The 25,018-nt window shown below is 40.3% G+C and overlaps 1 protein-coding gene across 7 annotated transcripts in view; it reads right to left on the reverse strand.

The window, feature by feature from the left end:
• The window catches only part of sptan1 (spectrin alpha, non-erythrocytic 1), a 59,452-nt gene that overhangs the window by 25,611 nt on the left and 8,823 nt on the right, over positions 1-25,018 (reverse strand). For 4 of the 7 annotated variants that reach the window (XM_031287347.2, XM_031287345.2, XM_035991287.1 and 1 more), the window contains exons 2-27: positions 20,389-20,628; positions 19,901-20,026; positions 19,144-19,284; positions 18,198-18,478; positions 17,896-18,040; positions 17,642-17,796; positions 17,272-17,407; positions 17,017-17,118; positions 15,886-16,023; positions 15,669-15,779; positions 15,416-15,493; positions 15,119-15,274; positions 14,772-14,976; positions 11,658-11,839; positions 11,289-11,532; positions 10,975-11,097; positions 10,641-10,858; positions 10,334-10,426; positions 10,022-10,156; positions 6,598-6,746; positions 6,236-6,292; positions 2,985-3,183; positions 2,468-2,572; positions 2,328-2,360; positions 2,181-2,216; positions 914-961 (exon numbers count right to left, since the gene is read on the reverse strand). In XM_031287347.2, the coding sequence (XP_031143207.1) occupies positions 914-961; positions 2,181-2,216; positions 2,328-2,360; positions 2,468-2,572; positions 2,985-3,183; positions 6,236-6,292; positions 6,598-6,746; positions 10,022-10,156; positions 10,334-10,426; positions 10,641-10,858; positions 10,975-11,097; positions 11,289-11,532; positions 11,658-11,839; positions 14,772-14,976; positions 15,119-15,274; positions 15,416-15,493; positions 15,669-15,779; positions 15,886-16,023; positions 17,017-17,118; positions 17,272-17,407; positions 17,642-17,796; positions 17,896-18,040; positions 18,198-18,478; positions 19,144-19,284; positions 19,901-20,026; positions 20,389-20,625 (3,633 nt within the window). In that variant the 5' untranslated portion in view covers positions 20,626-20,628. The remainder of the gene's footprint in view (positions 1-913; positions 962-2,180; positions 2,217-2,327; positions 2,361-2,467; positions 2,573-2,984; positions 3,184-6,235; positions 6,293-6,597; positions 6,747-10,021; positions 10,157-10,333; positions 10,427-10,640; positions 10,859-10,974; positions 11,098-11,288; positions 11,533-11,657; positions 11,840-14,771; positions 14,977-15,118; positions 15,275-15,415; positions 15,494-15,668; positions 15,780-15,885; positions 16,024-17,016; positions 17,119-17,271; positions 17,408-17,641; positions 17,797-17,895; positions 18,041-18,197; positions 18,479-19,143; positions 19,285-19,900; positions 20,027-20,388; positions 20,629-25,018) is intronic. The other 3 variants (XM_031287351.2, XM_031287350.2, XM_031287348.2) reach the window with 2 other exon arrangements.

The following is a 25,018-nucleotide window of genomic DNA, read 5'->3' on the forward strand; positions in this document are numbered from 1 at the left end:
CAAACAAATATTTATTTTCTATCTTTTCTTTAATAGAAAATTTTACATTTTGCATTGAACATTTTTTGAATAGATAATCAATCACTATAAAATAGAACTATATAAATTACTCTTGGTGTGGGAAATTCACACAAATCTAAAGTGCAATGTTATGGAAGAACCATTTCCTTCTTTTCACATCCAATATCCAACTAAAACAATGTCATATATTTAGCAAACTAAACTTCTGTATGAAAACAGGGAAAACAGGTAATGGCAATAAAATAAATAATAAAAGGAGTCAGGAAGAGGGACCGTCACCGCAGCGTTCGCTAATGTTAGCTTCTTGTCTCATTTGGGGTCTGATAAACAGTAAATTCATCAAAGTCAGTGTGCCCAACGCCATTTTCTGATAAACTGTAGCTGTCATATTTCACGGAACCCACGTGAGTGCGGTTTTCATATTCCAGTTGTTCAGGTTCAGAGGGGAGAGAGCAGCTGACTGTTCGCCTGAGATCAGTAGAGCAGACGGGTCTGCAGAGCCGTGTATAATTACGACTTTATAACATTTCACAAACGGCTGATTGAGCGGCAGCGCGCCGCTGCTACATGCATATAGCGGAAACCCTGCATGTGCACGTGTGGTGCTGATGTTGCGCAATGTAAATCATGCGCCGCCCGAGTGAATTTGACAGGCATAAAATCGGCATATGTCGATGTCAATCGGTGCATCTCTAGGAAAACAAATGCCATGGGAAACAGGATGAAACCAAACAAACTGAACACACAGTCAGGTTTCAGAGAACTGGAAGAGACAGATCATGTGGCACCAAAAATAAACCATGATGATGGGGTTAGTTTTCTGATCACAATGCAGGACAGTAGAGCTAGGGGACAATTCAAAATGAGGACAGGGTGGACTAGTTAATCTTACCTTGATAGTATTAAAGTTAGCCGTTGTTTGAACAGCCAAGCGTATGTTCTATAGTCAAAGGTGAACAAAACATGGCAAAAAGAAGGGGGGAAAAAAGAAGAGGGCGAAAATAGAAAAACACCACACCAGTCAAGAATTTTCTACTAAGACCAAACAAGACTTTACACCAATCAGGACATATTAAGCACTGCAACCAAGGCTAGAGCTGAACCAGGCAACAAGCCCCAAACACTGAATTACGATGAATCAAACAAAATACTTAAAGGAGCACGCCGACTTATTGGGACTTTAGCTTATTCAACATAACCCCCAGAGTTAGACAAGTCGATACATACCCTTCTCATCTCCGTGCGTGTTGTAACTCCGTCTCACGCCCCCACCACTAGCCTGGTTAGCACAGATCCTGAAGGTAACTGGTTCCAACTAGCCTACTTCTCCCAATAACTGACAAAATAACGCCAACATGTTCCTATTTACATGTTGTGATTTGTATAGGTCATATGAGACACAGCCGTCTTCTAACCGTATACAAACTGGGAACCTTATTCTCAGAAAGGTGAAGCACTGCTACTTCTGCTACTTGGGCGGAGTGATTTGCTAGAAGACCTGTGGTGAGGAGCAGAGAGTTCGCCTGGAGTTCACTCAGAGTTGGAGTAATAGAGTCAACAATTACTAGATAGTAAAAGCATAGTGACCTTGTTATTTGTACACCCTGTGACTATACAAATTACAACATGTAAACAGGAACATGTTGGCGTTATTTTGTCACTTATTGGGAGCAGTAGGCTAGTTGGAACCGGTTACCTCCAGGATCTGTACTAGGCTAAGCAAGCGCTGGGGGCGTCAGACAGAGTTACAACACGCACAGAGATGAGAAGGGTATGTATCGACTTGTCTAACTCTGGGGGTTACGGTGAATAAGCTAAAGTCCCAATAAGTTGGTGTGTTCCTTTAATAAATAAGACATCTTGAGACGTAATTTAAATAACAAAAAAAGGCTTTGGAGTTCCTATGGTGCCTGGTTGTCTCATTAATGTCTAATCATAATCAATGAGGACATAACATTAAGCCTCATGCCAGTAAAATGTCTTAATGCATGACTGCAGTAGATTCCAGAAGTGACACATCAGTATCCAACATCATCAACATTGCACAGTTATCAGATCAAGACTGACAGACTATCTATTTTGTATAAAAATACATTAAACAACTGAATGTTTAAATGTATTTTTTGGACACAGATTTAACAGTGTTAGATGAAGCTTACCTTCCATGGAGATGCAGTCTTGGAATCAGCTTCATCCTGTTCAATAAAATATATGTGTCACAGCAAAGTCTTATTTTTTGTTGTGATATTTGAAATGTTTCCTAAATATAAAGCAAAATGTATGTGAAGTACAGAAATGATCAAAACCTTGCCGGGAGCAGCACCAACCAGTTCTTGCTGCTACACATGGAAGAAAACATGATCTCAATTAACTTGCAGGTAAAACATAGAAGAACGGTTAGGGTTAGTTAGGGTTCATAAAGTTAAACCAGGGAAGTAGAACTTACCTGAGCCTGAATCATGGGGGCCTCCTCAGCCATGAGGCCTTCAGATTCCAGCTCAGACGCCACTTTGTTGATGTCCCTCAGGCGAGACTCATTGGCCTTAAGGTCCTGGACCAAACAAAAGAACATCACCACACACTTTTTTGAGAGACATGACATGTACAAATAATCTCAACAAATACACACAGTAGCTAAGATTAGATTATACTAGTTGCTTACTAACCAATAACATACTTAATAGATGATAATCAAGTAAAACATTTGCATTACATTAGGGAGCTAAATCAACAAGTTCAGATGTTTGTCATGAGAGTCTATAGAGCCCAAGTGAAACCAGAATTTATAATAATAACAGAATAATAATTTCAATTTTTTTTTTTTTTCCAGAAAAAACAATTAAATAAATTCTGCATGAGAGATTGGATTGAATTACAGAAGCTAGTGGAAAAGAAGCTAACCCGGACGTCATGACTTTGCCTTTCTGTAGAAGAAAACGTTTTAAAACATCAGAGGACATTACCTTCTGGAAGTCGTCAAACTTCTTCTGCAAGACCTCAACCTGCTCCAGGTCAGAGCCGACCTCTTCATTAGTGAGAGCGCTCTCCTTCTCATTGATCCACTGCTGGAGCTCATTGGCCTCACGGAACAACATGAACTTTTTGCAGCTCTTCTCTAGCATGTCCTTGCGTTTCTCTCCCAGCTCCAACAGCGTACCATACCTTAAAAAAGTTGCAAAAACATAATCCAATCAAATCATTTAATGTGCCTTCAAAAGCTCATCAATCCCTCTTATAATGTGCCTCAATTTTAAAGATTTAAAAGCGAGCAATATGTAATATATTTACTGAACTAAATCATAAAATGACCATATATCATTAGATGTTAAGGAAACATGCTAGATTGAAATACGTTCGTCTCTGACAACAATGCCAAAGTCACTAAGTTCTCCTTTGAAATTGCCATTCCGGTCATTACATTTTTATATTTAATGGGGTCTGGAAAGTAGTAAAACCACATATCTCCCCCCTGCTGAAATTCTTCCCCAGCTTCTGTTTAGCAGCCGTAGCAGTTAATCTTTAGCTGACAAAAGGGGAATGTCAGACGGGTACAGAGGACAGTGAGGTTGCTGTCTTTATAACGGTGATTGCAGTTACATTTTTAGCTGACGGCCTTTTATGACGGCCAAAATAGCTAGCATCTAACTAATATTGACATTGTGGGACGTTGTGTTTAGCGCTCAACCTGGCAACCCCGTGAAGTTAGAGTGAGGAGGAGGAGGGGCTGGGGGAGACAACTCTCTTCAGGACTTTGTATTTGGACTGCAGTAACCATTTTAAACGCTATCTGTCCGTATTACATATTGCTCCTTTAAAATGAGAGATGGAGAATCTGCTCTTTTGAGGAATTTGTATTTATTGCTAGTAATCCCTCTATTTCTCTGCTAAAAACTGATTGTTCTCAAAAAAAAAATGTAGCCACTTTTATGAGGATGTCCAATTAGTGTTAATGGTAAATGTAGTCGATTGAAGCAATAAAATTCTCAGTGCGTGCTATATTGCTAAAGCTGCAGTTCGCAGAAGCACGGTAAGGGACAAACAGAATATACTGCTCCGCCTTTCGCGTTTTCGCTGTCACATGATAAACTCGCAGGTGCTGCTAATGGATATCGTCGCTTGCCAGCCCCAGCAAGTTTGAAGAAGGAAACATGGAGGACCACACGTATTCAAAATCCAAATTTCAGGAACAGGCGTCTTCTTCTTCTCCCAGAAAAAGAAAAAGGATATTGAAAAGATAAAGAGACCGGCGTCATCAGAAAAAAGCGTGAAGGCTACCGTAGCTGTAATACGTACTTTGAGCTGCGTGGCGCGAGAGAGTTAGAACGCTAGATGGGAGGAATTCCCACACATTGGACCTTTAAATTGTGAAAAGATAAAAACGGAAGTATTCCAGCTTATGTTGACAGTGTGGAAAATAAAGAGTTGCTGTCTTGGTTTGCTCTGGTTCTGGTTCGGATTACAGAGCCACCATGTTTTTATTTTATTACCTGCATCAAGTTTAGGCGCAACTCGGCTAAACTGTTTTGGCTGGGCTTTGATTGGCTCTGCTGGGACGGCTCCGCCAGCAGGAGAACTCAGCTATCTCGGCCAATATAGCAGGCACTGAGGAATTTATTGCTGCAATTGACTACATTTACCACACTGATTGGACATCCACATAGAAAGGTGGCAAATTTTCCCTTGCTGGTTTCAGCTTTTCTAATGTGAGGATTTGCTCCTCTTCTCCATTTTATATTATTGGTAGGCCTGTCGCAATATGCAATAAATCAATTAATCGCATGTTAAATAAAAATGAGCTCGATAATTTTTAAATGGAAATTATTGCGGCTGGAAATATTTCCATTTTATTTATTGTTTTTGATTGTGTTTGGGTTTTTCCAGTGCATTTTTTGTTAAGAGAGACTGAGAGTCCATTTTATTTATTGTTTTTGGTTGTGTTTGGTTTTTATTCAAGTCCATTTTATTTATTGTTTTTGGTTGTTTTGTTCATTTATTGTGGATATTTAAAATGTCTTCCAGTTCCAGAGTAAATATTCTTTAGAAATAAAAGTGTATTGATCTTTGAAAAGGTGTACCTGCATTATTATGCCATTATCATTATATTAGATGAAAATGGTCTCAGAACGACAATATTATCGTTTATCGCAATCATTTCTGGGACAATTTATCGTCCAGCAAAATTTGTTATCGTGACAGGCCTAATTATTTGTAAACCGATATGGGTTTTAATGGCCAATGCCATTTTGCATCTGATAAATTACAACAATTTAATAATAACAAATGAGACACAAAATTCCTGCACTTAACTGAACATATATTTAACAGTTATTGTCTGAATTGTCTACTTAGGTAGATCTGTGAGAGGGAGGCAGAGGGAGAGAGGCTATTGCTTAAACAAAACAAGCAATTTGAAGATATATTGGGCTCTGGTACTATGTCTTTGACATGTTATACACAAAATAAGTTATACAAAAAAAATTGTTAATGAAAACATTCATTAGTTGTAGCCCTATGTCATTAATTTAAGACACTTATATGTCTAACGATAAGACCAAATACGAGCAACAGGGAAAAACGGGCCGTGGTGCTACATCATACAAAGTGTTTAAACCAATCTAATCAGTGTCATATTCAGCTCAGCAGGTAATTGACTGATTGATGACATTGAACATTTGCTTTACAATAATTAATCACAGCAGTGATAAAGTTCATAATGACTTGACAGGTTCGCTTTTGTATGGGCTCCTTATTTAAATTTATTTAGTAATCTCTCATTTATTTTCTACACCATGTTTTGTAAATGTAAAGTAAATGCCAATAAAAAGTTGGACCAGCTAGACTTCTGCTGAACCAGGCAGATTTCAATCATGAATCTTGGAGCCACTAGGATCAGCAGAATTTCTCTGACTGGCACCTTGAAAAATGAAGTAACCTATAGAATAATGAAACAAAGCCAATCAAATGTGTAGAACAGAACAGCTTATATGACAGAAAATCAGAAATGAAGATCCATAGGCAAGCCTGGGATGAGAAAGATGTGAAAGGTCTGCATCAAAGGTTCTTCTATCCCCATACTGAATAGAAGATGAGCAAGAAGTAGTGACAGTGTGACAACATGAGGGTTTTTTGGGGTTGGGAGGGATGTAAAACTGTGATGATATTTAGTGGTATCACGATCACAACAACACGCAGACTAGGGACGCTTCCTACTCACAGCTCTTCCACCTGCTTCATGCGCACAGACACGCTGCAGGCCTCCTTGGTGACAAGCCTGCTCAGTGGCAAGGCAAGTAGAATGCACAGCAAGACAAGATTAAGTTGTTAAATACAACAAGAGGACAGCGGAGGAGACAAGAGAAAGCTATAGCTATAGCTAGCTAAAGCTATAGAAAAGGTCATTTGTGTTAAAAAACTGAGCAGAAAATATGATTTGATGAAAGCATAGAGAGGTTAAAAGAGCAGAAAAAGACAGAACACTTAAGAGTAATAGTTAACAAATCTAGTAGGAAAGGAGAAATGAGTAAGTAAACTACATTCCGCTGCAAAAATGAAGAGGTCATTGTGTGGGTTTCTTACTGATTCTCAATCTGGTCTTGGCGCAGTGCAATGCTGCCATGTTCCTCCAGCAGGTTTTCCCTGGAAGAGGACTGGGTAGGGTCCAGCTTCTTCACATACGCAGCAGGAACAAAGCCCTGGCGATCATTCACCTCCACCTTCCACCAATCCTTTAGCAGGGAGAATAGGGAGTTCCATTATAACCATGAACAATCACTGTGGTATATTTTGACTTAGTCCCACATACTCAGTCTGTTACAAATCTAGAGAGTCCCAGAGTAACATTTGCTAAACTACTACAGTGCACACCTGTTCTAGAAAATGATCAATTTAACTTTAGTTGTTTAAATGACAGCATACAGATTTATGTCTTTAGCAACATATGGGCTTGGAGTTGAGAGCTACAGTCAGAAAGTCAGAAAATAAAGAGGGGAGAGGTCCTGTGGGCTCGTGATGGAGATTGCGGCTTAGAAAGTTGCTCTGTGAAAGTCACTCACAAATACTCAGCCCTTTTATCCAAAGATATAGTGGTTAACAACAATAACCAAATAACATATGCTGCCATTAGACAGTTAGCCTTTGATTTGGGTTTAAAAGACATCTGGAGATTGATCCCTTCAGACAGAAGAGAGTATTCATTCTTTTCTCCTCCTCAAATTTTATTTTTATGCATCAGTCTTTAGTGGATTACTCTATTAGTTTAAATATAGGTAACATAATTACCTCAGGTCATGCACCAATTCTTCTCTGCCTGATTAAATTTTCATTGACTCTCTGCATCCTTACTATATGTGTAAGACAGTACATTTCTCAAGATGATTAGAAATGTAATCGCTTTTTGAGGATATTGTCCTCGCCATTTGGTGCGATACTCTCTAAATTTATTGGAGATAGGATTATCTGAATTAGAGAACAAACTTAAAATACTTGAAACTCAAAGATAGGTCCCCTCTGAAAAAATAATTTCCACTTAATTTCAACTAATTAAATAGTACCATAAGAAAGTAGAATATGCCCTATTTTAAACCAATCACACATCTGCTTATAATCTCCTTGATCCTAAAATTAGTTTCTTTCATCACTGCTCATTAAAGGAAGGCCACCGCAAGAAAACGTGTAGATTATCAAACAGACAATGGATTATGTTTTTTTCTGACTGCCGGTGTTAGCTATCGTAGCTACCACGCTAGTGAGCCCTCCTTTTCCTTGAATCATGTCCTACTGCAGACACACATTTTTGTGCGGTGGCCTAAAATGAGCAGTGGTGTAGTTAGCTAGCGCGCTAGCTTGTTGAAATACACACACACACACACACACACACATATATATATGTATATATATATATATATATCTTAGTTTTTTTCTCTTTTGAGTGGTGACCTTGTGGTTTTTAAAGGATGAAGATTTGACAGGCTTGTGCAGCTCTATGGCGTTCCCAGTGTGTTTTGCTCTTCCAGGTCATGTGACTGAAAACTATGAATTGCAATATCACAGAACACTTCGCAGATTACAAAGAAAGACATTTCGCCTCACCAACAAGCTCTACCATTCTAACTTCTCCACCCAAATGCTAATTTGCATTGTTTTACCCAACCAGCACAAAGCCCCCAAATGTTACTGAACGGCCAAATGGAGAGGCGAAATGACTTCGCAAATCCAATTCCGGGCAAGGGGGCAAGGGACATGACCATAAACATATCTCCCGAGGATTGGAAATCATGTTTGAGTAACAACTAAATGTACAAATAAATTGGCAATAAGTTGTCACGAGGTTTACCAGTTTACCAGTAAACGCAACATTGTGTCTCGTCTGTGTTGTTTTTCAGACAACAGCAGTGACCAGTGCTAGTTTGTGTCTTTTAGCTCATAGCTTTAGCGGCAGACTGTTGTACGTCCCGCTGTTGGAATCCTCTACAGTGAAATACAGTCACACTACACTGTTTAGCTGTCAGCATTTTATCCGTATTTAATCCAGTTACTACTGTAGCTAATGGTACGCTATAGCTAGCTAACGTTACCAGCTGTGTAACGTGTTATTAGTGTTTACTAGCATGACATGCAGCGATGTTTCTGTTGCCTCTAACATCTGTTTTGGAGCATCAGAGCGCAACGCAGACATATAAGTGTCCCCGTAATCCACGTTGCTATTTCGTCCAGTAGATGGCACCGGATTTTAACATGCGCCGTTAACGTGAACAGAAAATTGCGTTGCCTGTATCTTTTCACGGCAAATGCGCATAACAGCTGAAATGGCATACTCCTTCATAGTATCCTTCAACAAAGGAGGAATGTAGCACAATATGGATGTACTGGCAGGAATGTAGCACAATATGGATGTGAAAGCAGTTATAATTAGCCTATGTGACAATAAAATTTGTTTTGGTTAAAATCAACAAATAATCGTGATAATTAATCAATATTGATCAAAATAATCGTTTATCATTTTGGCCATAATCGTGCAGCCCTAACCGCCGTCATACAGTAATACTGGCATGCCGTTAGATAGCGGCAATTCTATATGAATGACTAAGTAAAAGGCAGAACAGGCCTACATGACGACTGAGATTTGTAATTGTTGTACGTGTGATCTCTCACACGTACAACAATTACACCATGTTGGGTTGTATACACCATCAGGACCATAGTACGGTATTGTACAGTATTTGTTGTTTGTACATGCTGTCTGTGTTCGTTTGTTTTTACTATGGCTGCAGCATGGGTTAAGTGCCCAAGACAAATTTCCCACAGTGTGGGAATTAATCTTGACAACTTATGGTCATATCTAACTATTCTATTCCCTCGGGTGATTCTTCTTCACTGCATCATCTGCAATGATGGAACAGCCTTCCAATGGTTGACAAGACGTAAACAAGCTTTTGATTGGTCAGAATGGCCTCCCAGAGCATCATGGGAAAAGCAAAATAGCGGATAGCATAAAAGCTAGCGGCGATAAAACAACCGATTCATGAATTATGAAAAAAGTGTATCAACATTGGATTAAACAGTTTGGATTTATAAAGACCCTGAAAAACGATGCCGTTTTTTGTCGTATATGACAAGCTTGCGTGATTCTTGCAATGTTCAATCCAAATATACCAAGACTGCCAGCATTAGTTTTAAGTGGCCTCCATGTTCAGTCTCATCTAATTGTAATTGTATAACATGTTAGTTGCAAAGAATTCTTTCATCTCTTAAATGGCTTTTTGTTAAAAGGTTGACAATTAATTACTGATTATTACAGTCACTGAAAAAAATCATTAAATAAGTTACTTAAAATTTGCCTCCCTGATATTAAATATACCTAAACCAACCCTGAACAACTTAACTTGCATTACTCGAAGTGACATGTGAATTACCTCCGATTTAATATTTATTCAAGCTGGTCAGGTTAGTTTCAGCCTTACCTCTGACTGTATATTGTACACTGAGCTGGGTTTATCTGTACCTTGTTGGTGCTGTTGAGCAGGGTGAGGATGTCCCCCTTCTTCATGGTTACTTCACGGGGACTCTTCTCCTGGTAGTCGTACAAGGCTAGGACCAGCTCCTTCCCTGTCTCATCATCAGTTGGGGCCACTTGTTGCTGTTCAGTTAAACAAACAGAGTCACTGATTTGTGCTCTCTCCTTAAACTGGAGAAAGTTTGATTATGATCATTTTTAAACAGTCTAGCGATCAGAGGCTTTATTGCACATTAAAAACCCTCCAATGAAGCTGAGCACATGTGCAGTGTTGAGGTGTGAAGAAGGATCGGGTTTTACCCTGCAGGACTGGGCCTGTTCCTTCAGACCCTGGATGCTGCTACCGTAGGCACTGAGGTCAGACATCAAGGCCTCATGCTTCTTCAGCAAAGCCTGTGGAAGACAAACTATTCAGCACAACTGCATTTGTCACAAAGGGATATATGCTCGACGCTTGTGCAATAAATGTAACATGATCAAAGACAGAGCTTAGGGTGGAAACACTAAAAGATCAACACAATGATCTACTTCATACTTAAATCGCAAGTAGTTGAAAAATTGATATGATATTGTTGTCCTGATATTTTGTTAAAACTCATTCATGTACCTCAGCAGAGTCCTCGTCTTTGCCATAATCTGTGCTCCCCACAATGGGCTCCTTCTCCCTCATCCAAGACTCCGCCTCGTTGGCATCAGCAAAGTACTGCTGGGCTTGCAAAGAGTCCTCCAGATCCTGTCTCCTCTGGGAGGCCTTAGCCTTCAGTGTGTCCCAGCGTCCATGTAGATCAACCAGCTTAACTTTCACATCCTCCCCAGCAAAGTGTCCTGGGAACCCCACACATGAATGATCAGCATTCTAAATACTTTTTAATACTTCACTTGCTTAAGATTACAATCAACTTAAAGGAGATATCAAACAGAGATTGGCTTTGAATGAATACCTTCCTCGACCATGGCCTCTCCTTTCTGGGTGACAGCCTTAATACGAGGCTCATGACCGGTTATCTCAGCCTGCAGGGCCTGGTGCTTCTTCAGCAGGTTTTGAACACCAATCAGGTCTTTGCCTAAGGAAAACACCAAGAGAGACTTTTTAGATCTTTATCAATCATCTGAAATATCTGAGGGTGGTGGGCTTCAACTGAAACATCCTTCAGGTTCACTGCTTATCTATGTAAAAGGACAATTTGAAGGAGACTATATGTCATTGACCATTAGCTTTTATTTAATAGTACTAGCAAATATAGCAACGTTTTACCTCTGTTAGTAGAGGCAGCAATGGGCTCTTTCTCACGGATCCAAGTTTCCTCGTCCTCCACATCTCTGAAAAGCTGCTGGAGCCTAAGAGAGTCTGACAGTTTCTGCTTGCGTGCAGCCATGGGCTCGCGCAGAGCTTCATAACGCGTCACTAAAGCCTCCTGTTTCTTGCGGATGTTGTCAGCGTCAAAGTGTCCAGCCTCTTGGAACTGGCGAGCCTGGATTGTTATGCCATCAATGCGATCCTGAGAGAGAACAATTCATACATTTGCTATTCAACTATTGTGTAGCAAAAAAAAAAAAAAAAAAAAAGAATTAGCATCCATTAGTATCAGGTATGCCTTCATGATGTATGTCTAGCATTGGGTACCTGGTGAGCAGCCACATCAGCCTCCAGCAGTGCATGTTTCTTCTGCAGGTTTTGGACACTGGTCAGGTCTTTTCCATAATCGTCTGAAGCTAAGTGACCCTCAACTTCATACAGCCACAGCTCAATGTCCTCTACGTTCCTATTGAACTGCTGCTGCTGGTTGGCCTCACGGAGCTTGATGCCTAAAGTAAAATGGAATAAATCAAATTTACAATAAAAACTCACCTCACACTGTTCCCCTGCCATCAGTAATGGGGTGCATCTTGATCCACTGCTAGTTACATTATACATAAATTACACTATTCATCCTAATCAGTACTACATTTTACATTTTACGCAGATGATACAATTTTATCTGACCCTGGTTTCACTCCGACCCAGGCTCTGACTCATCTTCAGTCTGCTTCATTTAAACCAAAGACAAAATAAAATTAATTAATTAATTAAAAGGTATTTCCGTTTTGTTTCCCAACCTGGAGCCTATTTTCCCATGCATTGATTTCTAAGTGACTAATAGGAACATAAATCTTTGAAATTGGTCCAGTATCAAGGGAGAACGCTGTAACTGGCAGCAGCAAACCGGGCTGCAATGTAATCATATAGGGCAAATGTGCATCGTCAATTTCGTCAACTATAAGTGTTGTTTTTGCCACTGGCAGGCTCAGATTGTTATTACAAGTGTCTGACAACATTATGGAAAGAATTGCTAGAGAGATAGACCTTTTAGGTAAAGAGGAAGATCATTTTTGTTAAAACAGAAACCGCTCTGAAATTGCTATCGCAATCGGTAAATTGAAGAAGGGTGATTGTTCAACAGTGAAAGGAAGAACCAAGATGGCTTCGATAGTTTTATTTTGTTTCGGTGGACTTTGAATAAAGTGTATATTACAATGATAAAATCACTGTTTATTTAAATGGAGTTTGGCAATAGTGATTTTTCAGTTTCGTGTTAAACAAAAAGGTTCTTATTCTTTTACAAAAAGTCGACCTCTGTAGGGATCCTGTCCATAATGTTATCAGACACTTAGAACACTAATCTGAACATGTCAGTGGTAAAACAAGCTTTTTGTAGACGTAAATTAAAAGGTGCGCAATTAACCCATTCACTAAAACTGTAGCTTGTTCGCTGCTGCCAACTGCCTCGGTCTTGCTTAATATTGGACCAATTTCAAAGACTGTTCCCATTAGTCACTTAGACACAAAAACATAGGAAAATAGGTTCCAGGTTGAAAAAAAAATTAAGGTAACCTTTAAATGTGACTTTCTGTATAGTTAACCATATCCAACTGTAAAACTATAATTCATAAAACTTTTGTCTGCACTTGATTGTCATGCAGCAACATCAATTCAGCAGTTAAACCCTGTATATCATAGTGCAATATGCTGCATCACTTGTTCAGGTACTTGTACTAGTTTCAGGTAGCAGTATGGGTCGTTTTCCGGTTTTGTCATTCCGGTCCGGTGTACGTCTTAACCGGTTTGATTTAATGCAAACTGGCTGAACAGGCATTTGTCACTTGGGCAAATTAAAAAGTAGCATACATCAGCAACCTGTGCCGAAGGCATCACAGCGCTAAATTCAACTTGTATTGCAAGCAGTGTATGGCAGTAGGCAGTTACTAGTTTTACTACTTCTCAGTAGCGTCAATGTTTTTTGGATCAAATAGCTTTTCAGTAGCTTAGCTCTTTTATTGATCAAGTGCTGCAGTAGCGCATCAACACACGCTACATGTCCCCAAGCATTTCTGAAGCTCAAGTACAGCGGAGCTTTCTGCTGTCTGAAATAAAACTGCTGAGGATTAGTGACACCACCGCCATACAGACGTGTATGTGGTGTACATTGATGTACAACAAAAATAGCTTCAATGAAGTAAACTACTTTTGCCATGTCGCTACATTTCTTTCGGGGCAATGTAAGCTTCATTTAAAAGTAAAGTAACTTGTAGCTCACTAGACTTCCCAAGTAGCTTGCCCAATACTGTGTTCATGTGTTTTTTTGGGGTGACGAGACAATATATGGCTGAGTTACTCTCAAAGAAAACTAAAAAATAAAACTGTGCCATCAATATGACAACATTTTGGATTTGAAGCTGACAAAAGAGGTAAGCAAAGACAAGGCAAAGTGTTAACACTGCAGGAAAAAAGTGATGGCTTAAAAGTGCATTAACGCCACAAAATGGACTGGAGTCGCTACTTTCTCATTATGGGCTCTCTCAGTCTCACTTGGGAGCGGGTGCTGAGTCTAGTACGACACCTAGTGGTAGAAGTCGGTATATCAGTGTTTGGCATAATATCAAACTAGTTAAAAAAAATGTACACCGGCCCAAGCCTACTACCGGTAAGCACCTTTTAAAGCTACAGTTTGTAACTTTTATTAAAAAAAAAAAAAAAAAAAAATATGTTTTGTCATATTTGCTCAAACTGTCACTATATCCAGATAGTACTACATGAATTAGATAACCTGTGAAAAAAATCATGTTTCTCTGCCTGCATTGTCAATCACTGCTAGTGAACTCCGATCAAACTGTCAAACTAGGCAGCGCTGATCAAATATGAATCAATATTCTGTTACTGCGTTGCTATTTCTTGCCTCAAATGTTTTCAGAAACATGTTTTTGTCTACGGTTTAGCTAAATAATGAGAAAGTTTGCTCCGGCCAATCAGCCAGCGGGCTATGCTTGGTTTTTGCTTAACTTGGTCACAGACTCATTTTCTCATGGAAGAAACTGCAAACTGCCCTCCAACTAGATCCGTTCATTCCCCTTGAAGATTTTAAAACTTTGTTTTTATGACTTTTGTAATTGTTTTTATTGGTTCTACTTGTGGCTTGATAGATGTGGTTGTCTGGTTTCATATGTGTTGTTCTTGTACGCTAGTTGTGTGGTTGTTGACTATGAATGTTTCTTGTCCTCAGTCGCTCAGTACTAATCTCAGTACTAATGCTTATCCCACATTGACATACACTCGTACTGCCATATATGATTGAAAATTTCACATTTGACAAAATGACAACTTGTACTTGAATAAAATCATATATATCCATACAGTGTAGCACCTCCATTATCTTATGATCAGTTTAAAAGTGGTCAGCCCGAGCTATCCTACAGCCAGTACCTTTGAGCTCGGTGGCCTCCAGCAGTTTCTTCCACTGGGTGCTGACCTCCTCCATGCGGCCAGCCACCTCAGTGGAGGCATAATGCTTTCCATCCAGCAGCTCCTGACCAGACTTCTGCAGGGCATCGATGCGGCTCTGATTAGCTGACAGCTCAGCTTCAAAAGCCTGGTGCTTCTGCACCTTGCCCTGCAGGTTAGAGGGGTCCTGTTGTCGAGCGAGCAGAGGCACACAGGATGGAGAATGGAAAGGTCAGAAACAGTGAGCACAACATGGGGATGTACAAAAATATTTCAATATGGAGGGCACTTCTTTGCACAACAAGATCTCAAATTCTTTGATGAACTACTTTGTAAGCCTCATCTGTGGCAGTCTTCATCTTCTCATTGATCCAGCTCTTGAGCTCATCAGAGTCCCTGAAGAACTGCTGCAGGTGGAAAGAGTCCTCCAGGGCAGCACGACGAGACTGAGCACGCTCATGCAGGGCGTTGCGCCGGCTGAGCAGCTATAAATGTGCAAAGGAAAAGAAGATATGTTTGCATGAGATAAATTACATAATCCTGCCAGCTGCTTTAGCATTCCATGCTCGTATTTGAGGGGGTTTATTCATTTAAGGGAAGTTGAGGGAGCTGACAGTGGTACTCACAGCATCTCTGCGGGTAGCGACATCCTCTTTGGCATAGTGGTTGTTCTGAATTAGTTTGGTAGCAAACTCATCCAGGGCCTGGAGACGTACAAACAAAGATTCAAAGTGCATCCTATTTCATAACAGTACAACTCTAGATAAAACTGTGTAAAACCTGCCGGTGATTGTACAACTTCCATGCAGTAGTAATGATATTCTTGCTCAATGACTGCAAGGTGAAACGTGAATTGGAAAAGTGGACAAACAAACTTACAGTGATCTTCTCTTCCTGGGCACTAAGCGACTTCTCAAAGTCCTCATGTTTCTTCAGCAGTGCCTCTACACTGTCCAGGGAGTCACCAAGGTCTTCATTCAGGAGGAAAGCCTATACAATGCACGTACAAAATTAACAAGTTGCACATCACATCACTTACTAGAGAATACGCACTGGGGTAATTCTTTGCTGAAGAAAGGTTTTGGTGTCAGGTTACCTCTTGTTTGCTCATCCAGTTGTCAACTTGCTCAGTATCCCTGTAGAAGAGCTGCAGGTCCATGCACTGCTCATACTGTTGCCTGCGAACCTCCCACAACTCCAGCAGAGACTCCTTCTCCTCAGCAAGGATGCCCAGCTACACACAACACACCATTATAAACATGTTAAATGTTAATGGTACACAGTGTCCGAAATTAACTTTTTGACTCACGGGCCAAGTTGGCGGGTAGATGAAAAAATCCACCAGCCAAGCATATTTTTTACCAGCCATAATATTAAATTGCAGTTTTTTTGTAACTTAGGTCTACATAACAAAACTTTAGTCCTGCTGGTAGGGTTGTTAATGATTAACCGACAATAGGAATTTGTTTTTGTATCTATTACTTTACTTAACTTGCTAGTCCTAACTTTGAACCAGCAATTTGCATTTTAAGCTCCTCTTTTTTCTGCTTGTGGAGTGCTACGTGACAGCTACGCGTTAAATCGGCCGTCTGAGAGTATACCAGGCAGACACAGCTGACAACCTGCAGGTGGAGGCGATGGAGACAGGCTTGGACATGCACGCCGTCGGCCGCTGTGGACTTGTGTCAGTCCAGCAAGCGGTTTCAGGAAAGTGACTGCATGTGTCCGACAATGCACAGAATATCAACACCGGCACAAGCCTGCAGCTGTCCGCGGACACGGAGTGCGGAAAGTGTGTCAGCGCCTCCCACACGGGTGAACTAAGACTCCGTTTCCTGATTGTCATCAATGGTTAATGATCAGTTAACTTTTAATTTCATTGTGCTTTCTTTTAGCTGGCTGCCAAAAATCGCCACTTACAAGCTAATTAATTAGCCTGAGGTAAACGCTAGCTATCAGTAATCAGAAGTGACGTGGTGGCTGGCGTCTGCGCCCGTGTGTATGTGTGTGCGTGTGTCAGCCCGCCCCCGCGAACTATTTTGGTACAAACATTTACTCGCCATGTGGTGGATAGCCCTCTGAGATTTACTTGCCAAACGGAAAATTTACCCGCATTTGGCGACTGGCGAGTGTTAATTTCGGACCCTAATGGTACATAGTAGTGTGCTTGTATAGATAGGTGTCACACAAAAGAAAGAGTACAATCTGGATGCTGTCATTGTCCTACCTTTTCCTTGACCTCCTCAGAGGCGTAGTGTCCTGTATTGAGCAAGGCCTGGCCAGCTTCATCAGTGGCTCTAAAGCTGTCTTCATGTGCATCAATCTCTCCCTGTGAAACACAAAAGACAATCTTACATGGCTTCTTTTTACATGTGAAATAAATATTGCATTTTATTTTTTATTTAGCTTTTAAAAAGACAAAGCTAAAGTGGTAATACAATTCTCAAGATCCTTTGACATGGTGTATTATCAGAGATTTTACCTTATGCTCCTGGTGGCGGTCTAGTAGAGCCTCAGCTCCAGCCACGTCATTGGCAAGTTCATCGGCATTGATCAGGGCTTTCATCTCTGTCACCCAGCTGGTCAGATCCCTGAAGTCAGCAGTGAAACGCTGCAAACTAAAAAGAGATGACACAAAAGGGCAGAAGTGAGCAGAATTCTGCAGAGAAAGGTTTATGGTCTGTTTACTGTCACTGAGAAAATATCTGCCTGTGGAAAAGCAGTTCTGGTATTCTACTCTTAAAAGAAAACAACATATATAGCATATTTTTGATGTATCAAATAACAGTGATGTGGCTCAGCAAACAGTATATTGGCAGTTTATTGGCACCAAGCTGTGTCTGGTATTTTACTGGTAGGAGTCGTTCAGGCGGGCGTGGCGCTCAGCGGCCAAAGTGCGAATCTGTTCCCAGTTGGTGACGAGTTCATCCTTCTTTAGATGGATTTGGGAGGCGTTTTGTGGATGTGTCTGCTGCAGGCGCTCTGCATCACCACCCAGTGTGTTGACCTGGTTGAAATAGAAGAAAAAGGGGAGACAATAAGTCTTTTTAACTTCTTCTTTAACTGTACTGTACAAATGTTGATATTCTGTTAAGCATCTTCTTGCCTTATCTTCCAGGGCAGCAAGGTCTCTCTCCAGACCCTCATGTTTGCGAAGCAGAGCCTGCACACTGGCCAAGTCACGACCAAAATCATCAGAAGCCATCAGCTGCTCCTTCTCCTTGATCCAACTGATGGTCTCATCCACATCCCTGTTGTTGGAATCAAACACACAGGTTTGTATTTACACTGTGTCAAAATACCATTTCTTAATAGACCCTGATAAAATCACCAAATATAGTGTCCATATTTTTAACAGATACATAGTTGCTTACAATACAATCAACTGGCTGTCTACATGTTGTTTACCTGTTGAAGCGCTGCACCTCAGCAGCCCCAAACAGCTTGCCCTGCCTCTGCTGGGCTAGTCCCTTCAGGCGCTGCCAGGCTGCGTTGACCTCGTCCTGCTTGCGAACTATGAGCTCAGCTTCAGGATGGGCTTCCTGTATCAGCTTGGCTGCCAGCTGGTTCACCTCATTCACACGTTCCTCGTGGGCAGCGAGGTCAGTCTGGAATTCCTCAAACTTCTTCTGCAGAAGCTCCACATGCTCCAGGTCCTGGCCTAGCTCCTCAGAGGTGGCCATGGCCTCCTACACATAGAAGAGGAATAACATTGACGCACATTTTACAATTAAGTCAAATATCTATGCTTTAAAGCTATATAAATTTGCTTATTAATCATTACATTTCATTTACAACGTGTGAATAATGTTGTTTCCAATCATAAAGTCAAATTTAAGGGCATTTAAGGTGGCACACTCCTAACAGCTAACATCTCCTAACAGCTAACATTTGAGCAACACTATTTTATCCCTCCAACTACCAACTGAACTGTCTCACAATTCGTTCAACTTTAAGAGTCTTTGTGCACTTTAATTTTAGATGCTTATTTTTATCTACTAGTTACTGGTTAATCAAATATTTCCCTTGTGTTGCCTGACAAAACTGGTTGTCATTTGCCATTCAAATTAATTGGTACCATGAGTCTCTAGGCAATCTTTTTAGCTTCCAACTCCAATTACCATTTCCTTTAAATGAGGACAGTTTTTTTTTTTTTGCTAGTTTGTTTGTTTTGAACTTTTATTAGAGCTGCTAAAGTGCAAATGCAGCATTTCAAAACTGAAAGACTTAATCTGAACATTCCTAAAAATGCCCCTAAAGACAAAAATACATGAAATATTTGTTCACTTCAGCAGTAATATTTTTCAGAGAAGACATTTTTCTTTGTGTGAATTTTTTACTATGAGAATCTGACCTTGTCAGTAATCCAGTCCAGGGCATCTTCACACTCACGCAGGTACTGGACCAGTTTCTGGGCCTGCAGGAGACGCATACCCTTCTCCTTGGTTCTCTGCAGCAGAAGGTCCCATAGGCGATGCAGCTCCTCAAGACGAGTCTAGTGCACAGGAGGGAAGGGGAAGGTTTTTTTTTTTTAATAAGTTAAAAAGTAAAAAGAGGAAAGGAAGGTTAAAAGAAGTATGAAAAAAAGTAAATGGGTGAAAGAAAGAAGAAAAAACATCTCCACTCCAACATAAGACACAATATCATTGTAGCTTGTCCTCTATAATGAATTATAGACATTTCCATCTGTATCTTAAATAAAAAAGGGAGTACTGGAGTTTTAAATGTATTCATTATACTAGGACATCTGTTTAAAAATACCCACTTGAACTAAAAAAAAAATTTCCACACGCACCATTACTTTGTGAGACGACCCACATGCAATAAATTGTTAGTCAATTTCCTAACAACAGAATGACAAGAAGGGATAGCTTTTTGCGAAGATCTGGATCGGGAAGAATTTTTGCAGCACTCGAGATTCACACATTGACCACAGCAGCTACCTACTTTTATATATTCTCCCATATTGACACTTGTAAATATGGGTCTTTGTTGTGTCCGGTAAGGCGTGTAGGACTGAATACGATGGAGCAGGTTAACAGTGGACAGCATATTCAGGAAATATGCATATTAGAGTGAACACATCTGTGTGATCACATTGTGTGCCTTACTCGAATGGTCTCGGAGGAGAAGTGGCCTTCGCTGATCATAAGGTTTCCAGTATCGTCCAGTTTAATAATTGCCCCAGCGTTGGCCTGAACTTCAGCTTCAAAGGCCTGATGTTTCTGCAGCTTACCCTGTGTACAAGAACAGACATAACATATATACAATTTATAATATTTTACAAGTTACTTTTCCACAGTAACCCCTCTTCACATCAGCTGAATTTAAATCCACGCACTTGAAAATACCTCACTTTTTACCTTTTTATTTTTTTTTTTAACCTGCTCACTGACAGAGATATGGTAATAATAATAATAATAATAATTCAAAATTATGTGAAATTGCATTTTTTTTTTTACTTTAAAACTTAACATTTTCTTTGGGGAGGATCCCTAAACCCCCTGCCAAATATATATATCTAACTCTTCCACAAACCTAGGGAAAACACTGAATAGGGTTCAGAAACTGCACATGAACAAAAACCCGCCTGACAAACCTGCAGGTTGGAAGGGTCCTTGTAGTTCTCATCAGAGGCGATCTGTAGCTTCTCCTGGATCCACTTCTCCAACTCGTCGGCGTCGCGGCGGAAGAACTGAAAGCGGTATGAATCCTCCAGCTTCGTCCGGCGCATAATTGAGAGATCCTTGAAACGCCGGTAGCGGTCCAGCACCTGCTGTCGGCGCTCTTGGATGTCTTCAGCTGTCTCCAGCACTTTAGCCCCTGCGGTGTCCATTTTCTGGAAACATACCATAACAGGACTCATAAAGTTACGAACATGTACACAGCATAAAATATATTAATAAATAATATATAAGTATAGAAGAATACTACACACATCTATTTCATGAAACATTTTAAAAACTTTAAATATTGACATTATATGCATAACATTGATTAAATAAAAGGGCAAATTCAAACAAGCAATCTAGTCTATACTAGGGCTGCACAACTAATCGAATATTAGTCGCGGTCAGGATTTTTGCTTCCCACAATTAAATAACCTTGATCGACTGCAATATTGATGTTTTAAAGTCTTGCTCAGCTCATAGAAAAGTCCGCTGTTAAATCAAGCGCTTCCTAAACTAACTGCATGACTCGGAAACAGGGCTGCACGATAGGGTGGGGTACTGTTCACTGTATCCCAGATACTGGTACCTGGGATTTGGTTCTGGTACCCAACGGTACCTTTTTTGGGTACTTTCCCTCTATAATAACAAAAAATTTCATTTCAGTTGTAAAAAATAATTCCAAACCTATTTATCCTATTTACCTAGAACATTTTATTTAGAACATTTTACACACCACAAAAATAAAAACACCTCCCTCTCCCCTCCCAAATCCATCCCTACAAACTATCAAATAATTATTAATTTGTTACACTGCACTGTATCTTCTATTCTTGTTTAAGCTGTTTTCTCTTTTTAAACTGCTCTTTAATGTTTTTAGTAAAGCGATTTGAATGGCCTTGTTGCTAAAATGTGCTACAGAAATAAAGTTGCTTTGCCCTACAACCTTAAGCCTCCTACACATGATAGGCGGCAAAACCGCTTTGTGCCAGCAATTCCATTGATTTCCAATGGGGAGGGCAGTGACGCCCAACTATGCGCTGCACTACCCCTGGTGCCGTTCGATTTGCAGCTTTGCGCTGCTCTCAAAGTTAAAATTATTTCAACTTTACTGGCATTGTCGTGACTCAATGTCACAGTATGTTGTTTCGCTCTGTCCGCACCACAGCTCTGCGTGTGTGTCGGAGGACAGATAAGCTTGCGCTTATGCACTCTCGGGTACCGAAATTTGGCACCATTTGATTTAAAGTGAATCGGTCCTCGGTGGTACCGACGTAATTTGATCAGTACCTAAAAAAGTACAGAGTTCGGTAACCAACCCTACTGCACAATATTGAAAAAAACTGACATTGCGATAAATATTTTTTCCATGCGATATATATTGCGATAAAAAAGGCTAATTTTTTACAAGAGGACATAAATAGCTCTATTTTGAAATAAATATTCTAATCATTCTCAACTACTGGGGTAAACTGAGTGCATCTTCATAGAAAATAAAAATAAAAATGAAAAAGAAAAACTTTTCTTATGTAAACCATTCTTTGTTGAACTTTAATGCTTTACAAAACACCAAAGCAAGTAAGCGCTTAGGTAGTTAAATACACTGGTTGACTCACAGGACACCATTGTATTCATATAATACTATCAATCCAGGTTAAAGTCAACGATATTAATAATGCATGCTTTTTGCTTCCTCTAAATTTCAGGTTGTGTTCGACTAGCGGGGCCTGCTTTCTTTGTATGATGAATTGATCAACATTGATTGGTGGTTTGCTGTGCATGCAGAGCCTGCTTGTCGCGCACTAGCAACAAACTGTGTATCCAAGAACACTTAAAAAGGTCCCATGGCATGAAAATTTCACTTTATGAGTTGTTTTAACATTAATATGAGTTCCCCTATCCTGCCTATGGTCCCCCAGTGGCTAGAAATGGTGATAGGTGTAAACCAAGCCCTGGATATCCTGCTCTGCCTTTGAGAAAATGAAAGCTCAGATGGGCCAATCTGGAATCTTCCCTATATGATGTCATAAGGGGAAAGGTTACCTCCCCTTTCTCTGCTTTGCCCACCCATGAGAAAGGCTACGTTCAGACTGCAGGCAAAAGTGGCCCAAATCAGTTTTTTTTTGGGGTCAAGTGACCAGGTCAGACTTCCTCAGAAGTAGTGTGAACACTCAAATCTAGCCCAGATCAGATTTTTTCAAATCAGATTCAGGCCACTTCCATATGTGGTCCTGAATCAGACCCAGATCGGATTTTTTTCAATGCGGCCGCAGTGTGAACAACCAAGGCGACTTTTACCTTAATAACCCTCGCTGCGCCCTCTTTCCCCGCGGGGAGGTGGAGCGTGAGCGCATACGAGGGCGAAGCCAGAGGAAACTCTGGTGGAGGCCCATAGCGGTCCTGACGTGCAAATTGGTCATCCAGTCACACAGACCTCTGTAGTAAATTTGCAGCCATAATCCCACAAAAGGCCAAAATAGTCATGTTGGCTCACTTTCTCTTCATTCTGCTCCTCCTCAGCACCTACTCATTAACATTATGGCTGCCATTACACAAACATTTTGAAATAAAAGCGAAAATGCTTACTTCCTCCATAACCTCCCTAACTTTAGTGCAACAGCACGCTGCGTCTGATGTCATTGTTATTGTTCTTTTGTGCATGCGGGTCATTTCAAAACCATAAACGGTTCACATTGTAATCTGATATAGGCCACATTTTAAAAAGGTAATGTGAACAGCATAACAAAAAAAATCGGATCTGAGCAAAAAAATCTGAATTAGGCATTAAGATTTGCGGTGTGAACGTAGCCAAAGAGAGACATCATGGTTTGCAAACAAGTGAAGCATGGCAGTTGGTCAAGGCCACACCCCCACCCTCCACCTTGCCCCGCCTCTCTCCTCCTCAATAGCATTTAAAGCTACAGACACAGAAATGGCACATCCTAAGGAAAGCTCATTGTGGGAAAAAACATTTTGTCCCTAAAATTGATTAATAATTGTGATAAATTATCATGATCTCAATATTGATCCAAATAATAGTGATTATCATTTTGGCCATAATCGTTCAGATGAGAAATGTTAGTTAATCCTCCTCCTCTCTGAAATCAATATAACTTCCACTTCGTCAACTCCTTTAACAGGAACTTGGCTGGTAACTATGAGGCAGGATATAAAGAACAAGACACTTTGCCAAAACAAAATCCCCCATCCTGTCTCAAGCTGAGTAACCAAGGGGCCAGCATCTGAAATAGTAAAATGCCAAACAGGGGTGGGAGCGGAAATTCCACATGCATGCGAACAGTGCCTAGGCTTCACTACACAATGGAAACGCTGCAGTCAGATTCTGTCCACTGTGCCTCTGGCCCCATGGTCAACGCTGCCTGAAACTGTGGGTAATGTCTAGTAGGGGTGGGGGGGAATCGAAAATCGTATGTATCGTGATTTTTTTGCGACGATTTTTAAAATCAATTCTTTTCTTTTTTTCAAACAATGATTCACAGAAATATTGGCCGTTTATACGTTACCGCTGACAAGGACTACATCATATCTGTTTCCATCAAAACAGACCGAAAGCAGAAAATACATGTTATGTACTTCTTTACAAAAGGAAATACATGTCAGACTGACTGACATGTGATGCGCATTCTTTTTAGAAAACAATGTTTCTAGAAATGCCTCATGATATATTGACTCTAGAAGTGTATTATTCAACTTTTGTTTTTGTTAAAGAAGGAAAAGAAAATCGCAATACTTCTAGTACTGCAATAAATACAAATTGCAATATACATCGAATCTGCACCCATGTATCTTGAAAGAATCGAATCGGGACAAAAGCATATCGACCCGGCGCTAATGTCTCGCTAGCAACCTTTTTGAAACATGAAAAAACAATCTTAAAGAGGCATTCACACTAGGGATGCACCAATCTGACTTTTTCAGTCCCGATACAGATACCTGGGCTTTGTGTATCTGTCGATACCCGATACCAATCCGATACCATTGTTGAATTGATAATAAACTGTATACCTTCCAACTTATACCTTCCTTCCACCATGTGGAAGAGACTAAAGGCACCAGACTTTCCTAACTAAACATTATTTTCCTAACTAAGACAAAATAACATAGATGTAATGTATTGAATTCTTATGTATTTGTACACTTAACTCTTCCAGCATGCGACACACGGAGGGGAAAAAACAAACAAACCAACGGCCCGTGGATCTGTTAATTTTTCCGATCCTTGATCCAGCTATTTTGTCAATATCGGGACCAATATCTGATCTTAATATCGGATCGGTGCACCCCTAATTCACACTAGCTTAATTTCTAGGAAGAGGCCATTAATAGAGCGTGGGCAGCACAGTCTGCAGAGCTGCAATAAAAAAAACATTCTAAATGAAAGCAATCATCAGTGAAGCTTATCAAGGTGTGACTTTGAACTCTGTGGTTAACTGGTAGCTTTTATCAGTGAGAAATTAAAAAAAATTAACCACAGCATAGGTGAGAATAATTCTTTATTTCTGTGCCAGACTCCACCCATGAACAGACTGACACAAAGAG

Source organism: Sander lucioperca, chromosome 14 (genome assembly GCF_008315115.2).
Source record: "Sander lucioperca isolate FBNREF2018 chromosome 14, SLUC_FBN_1.2, whole genome shotgun sequence".
NCBI classification, from domain to species: Eukaryota; Metazoa; Chordata; class Actinopteri; order Perciformes; family Percidae; genus Sander; species Sander lucioperca.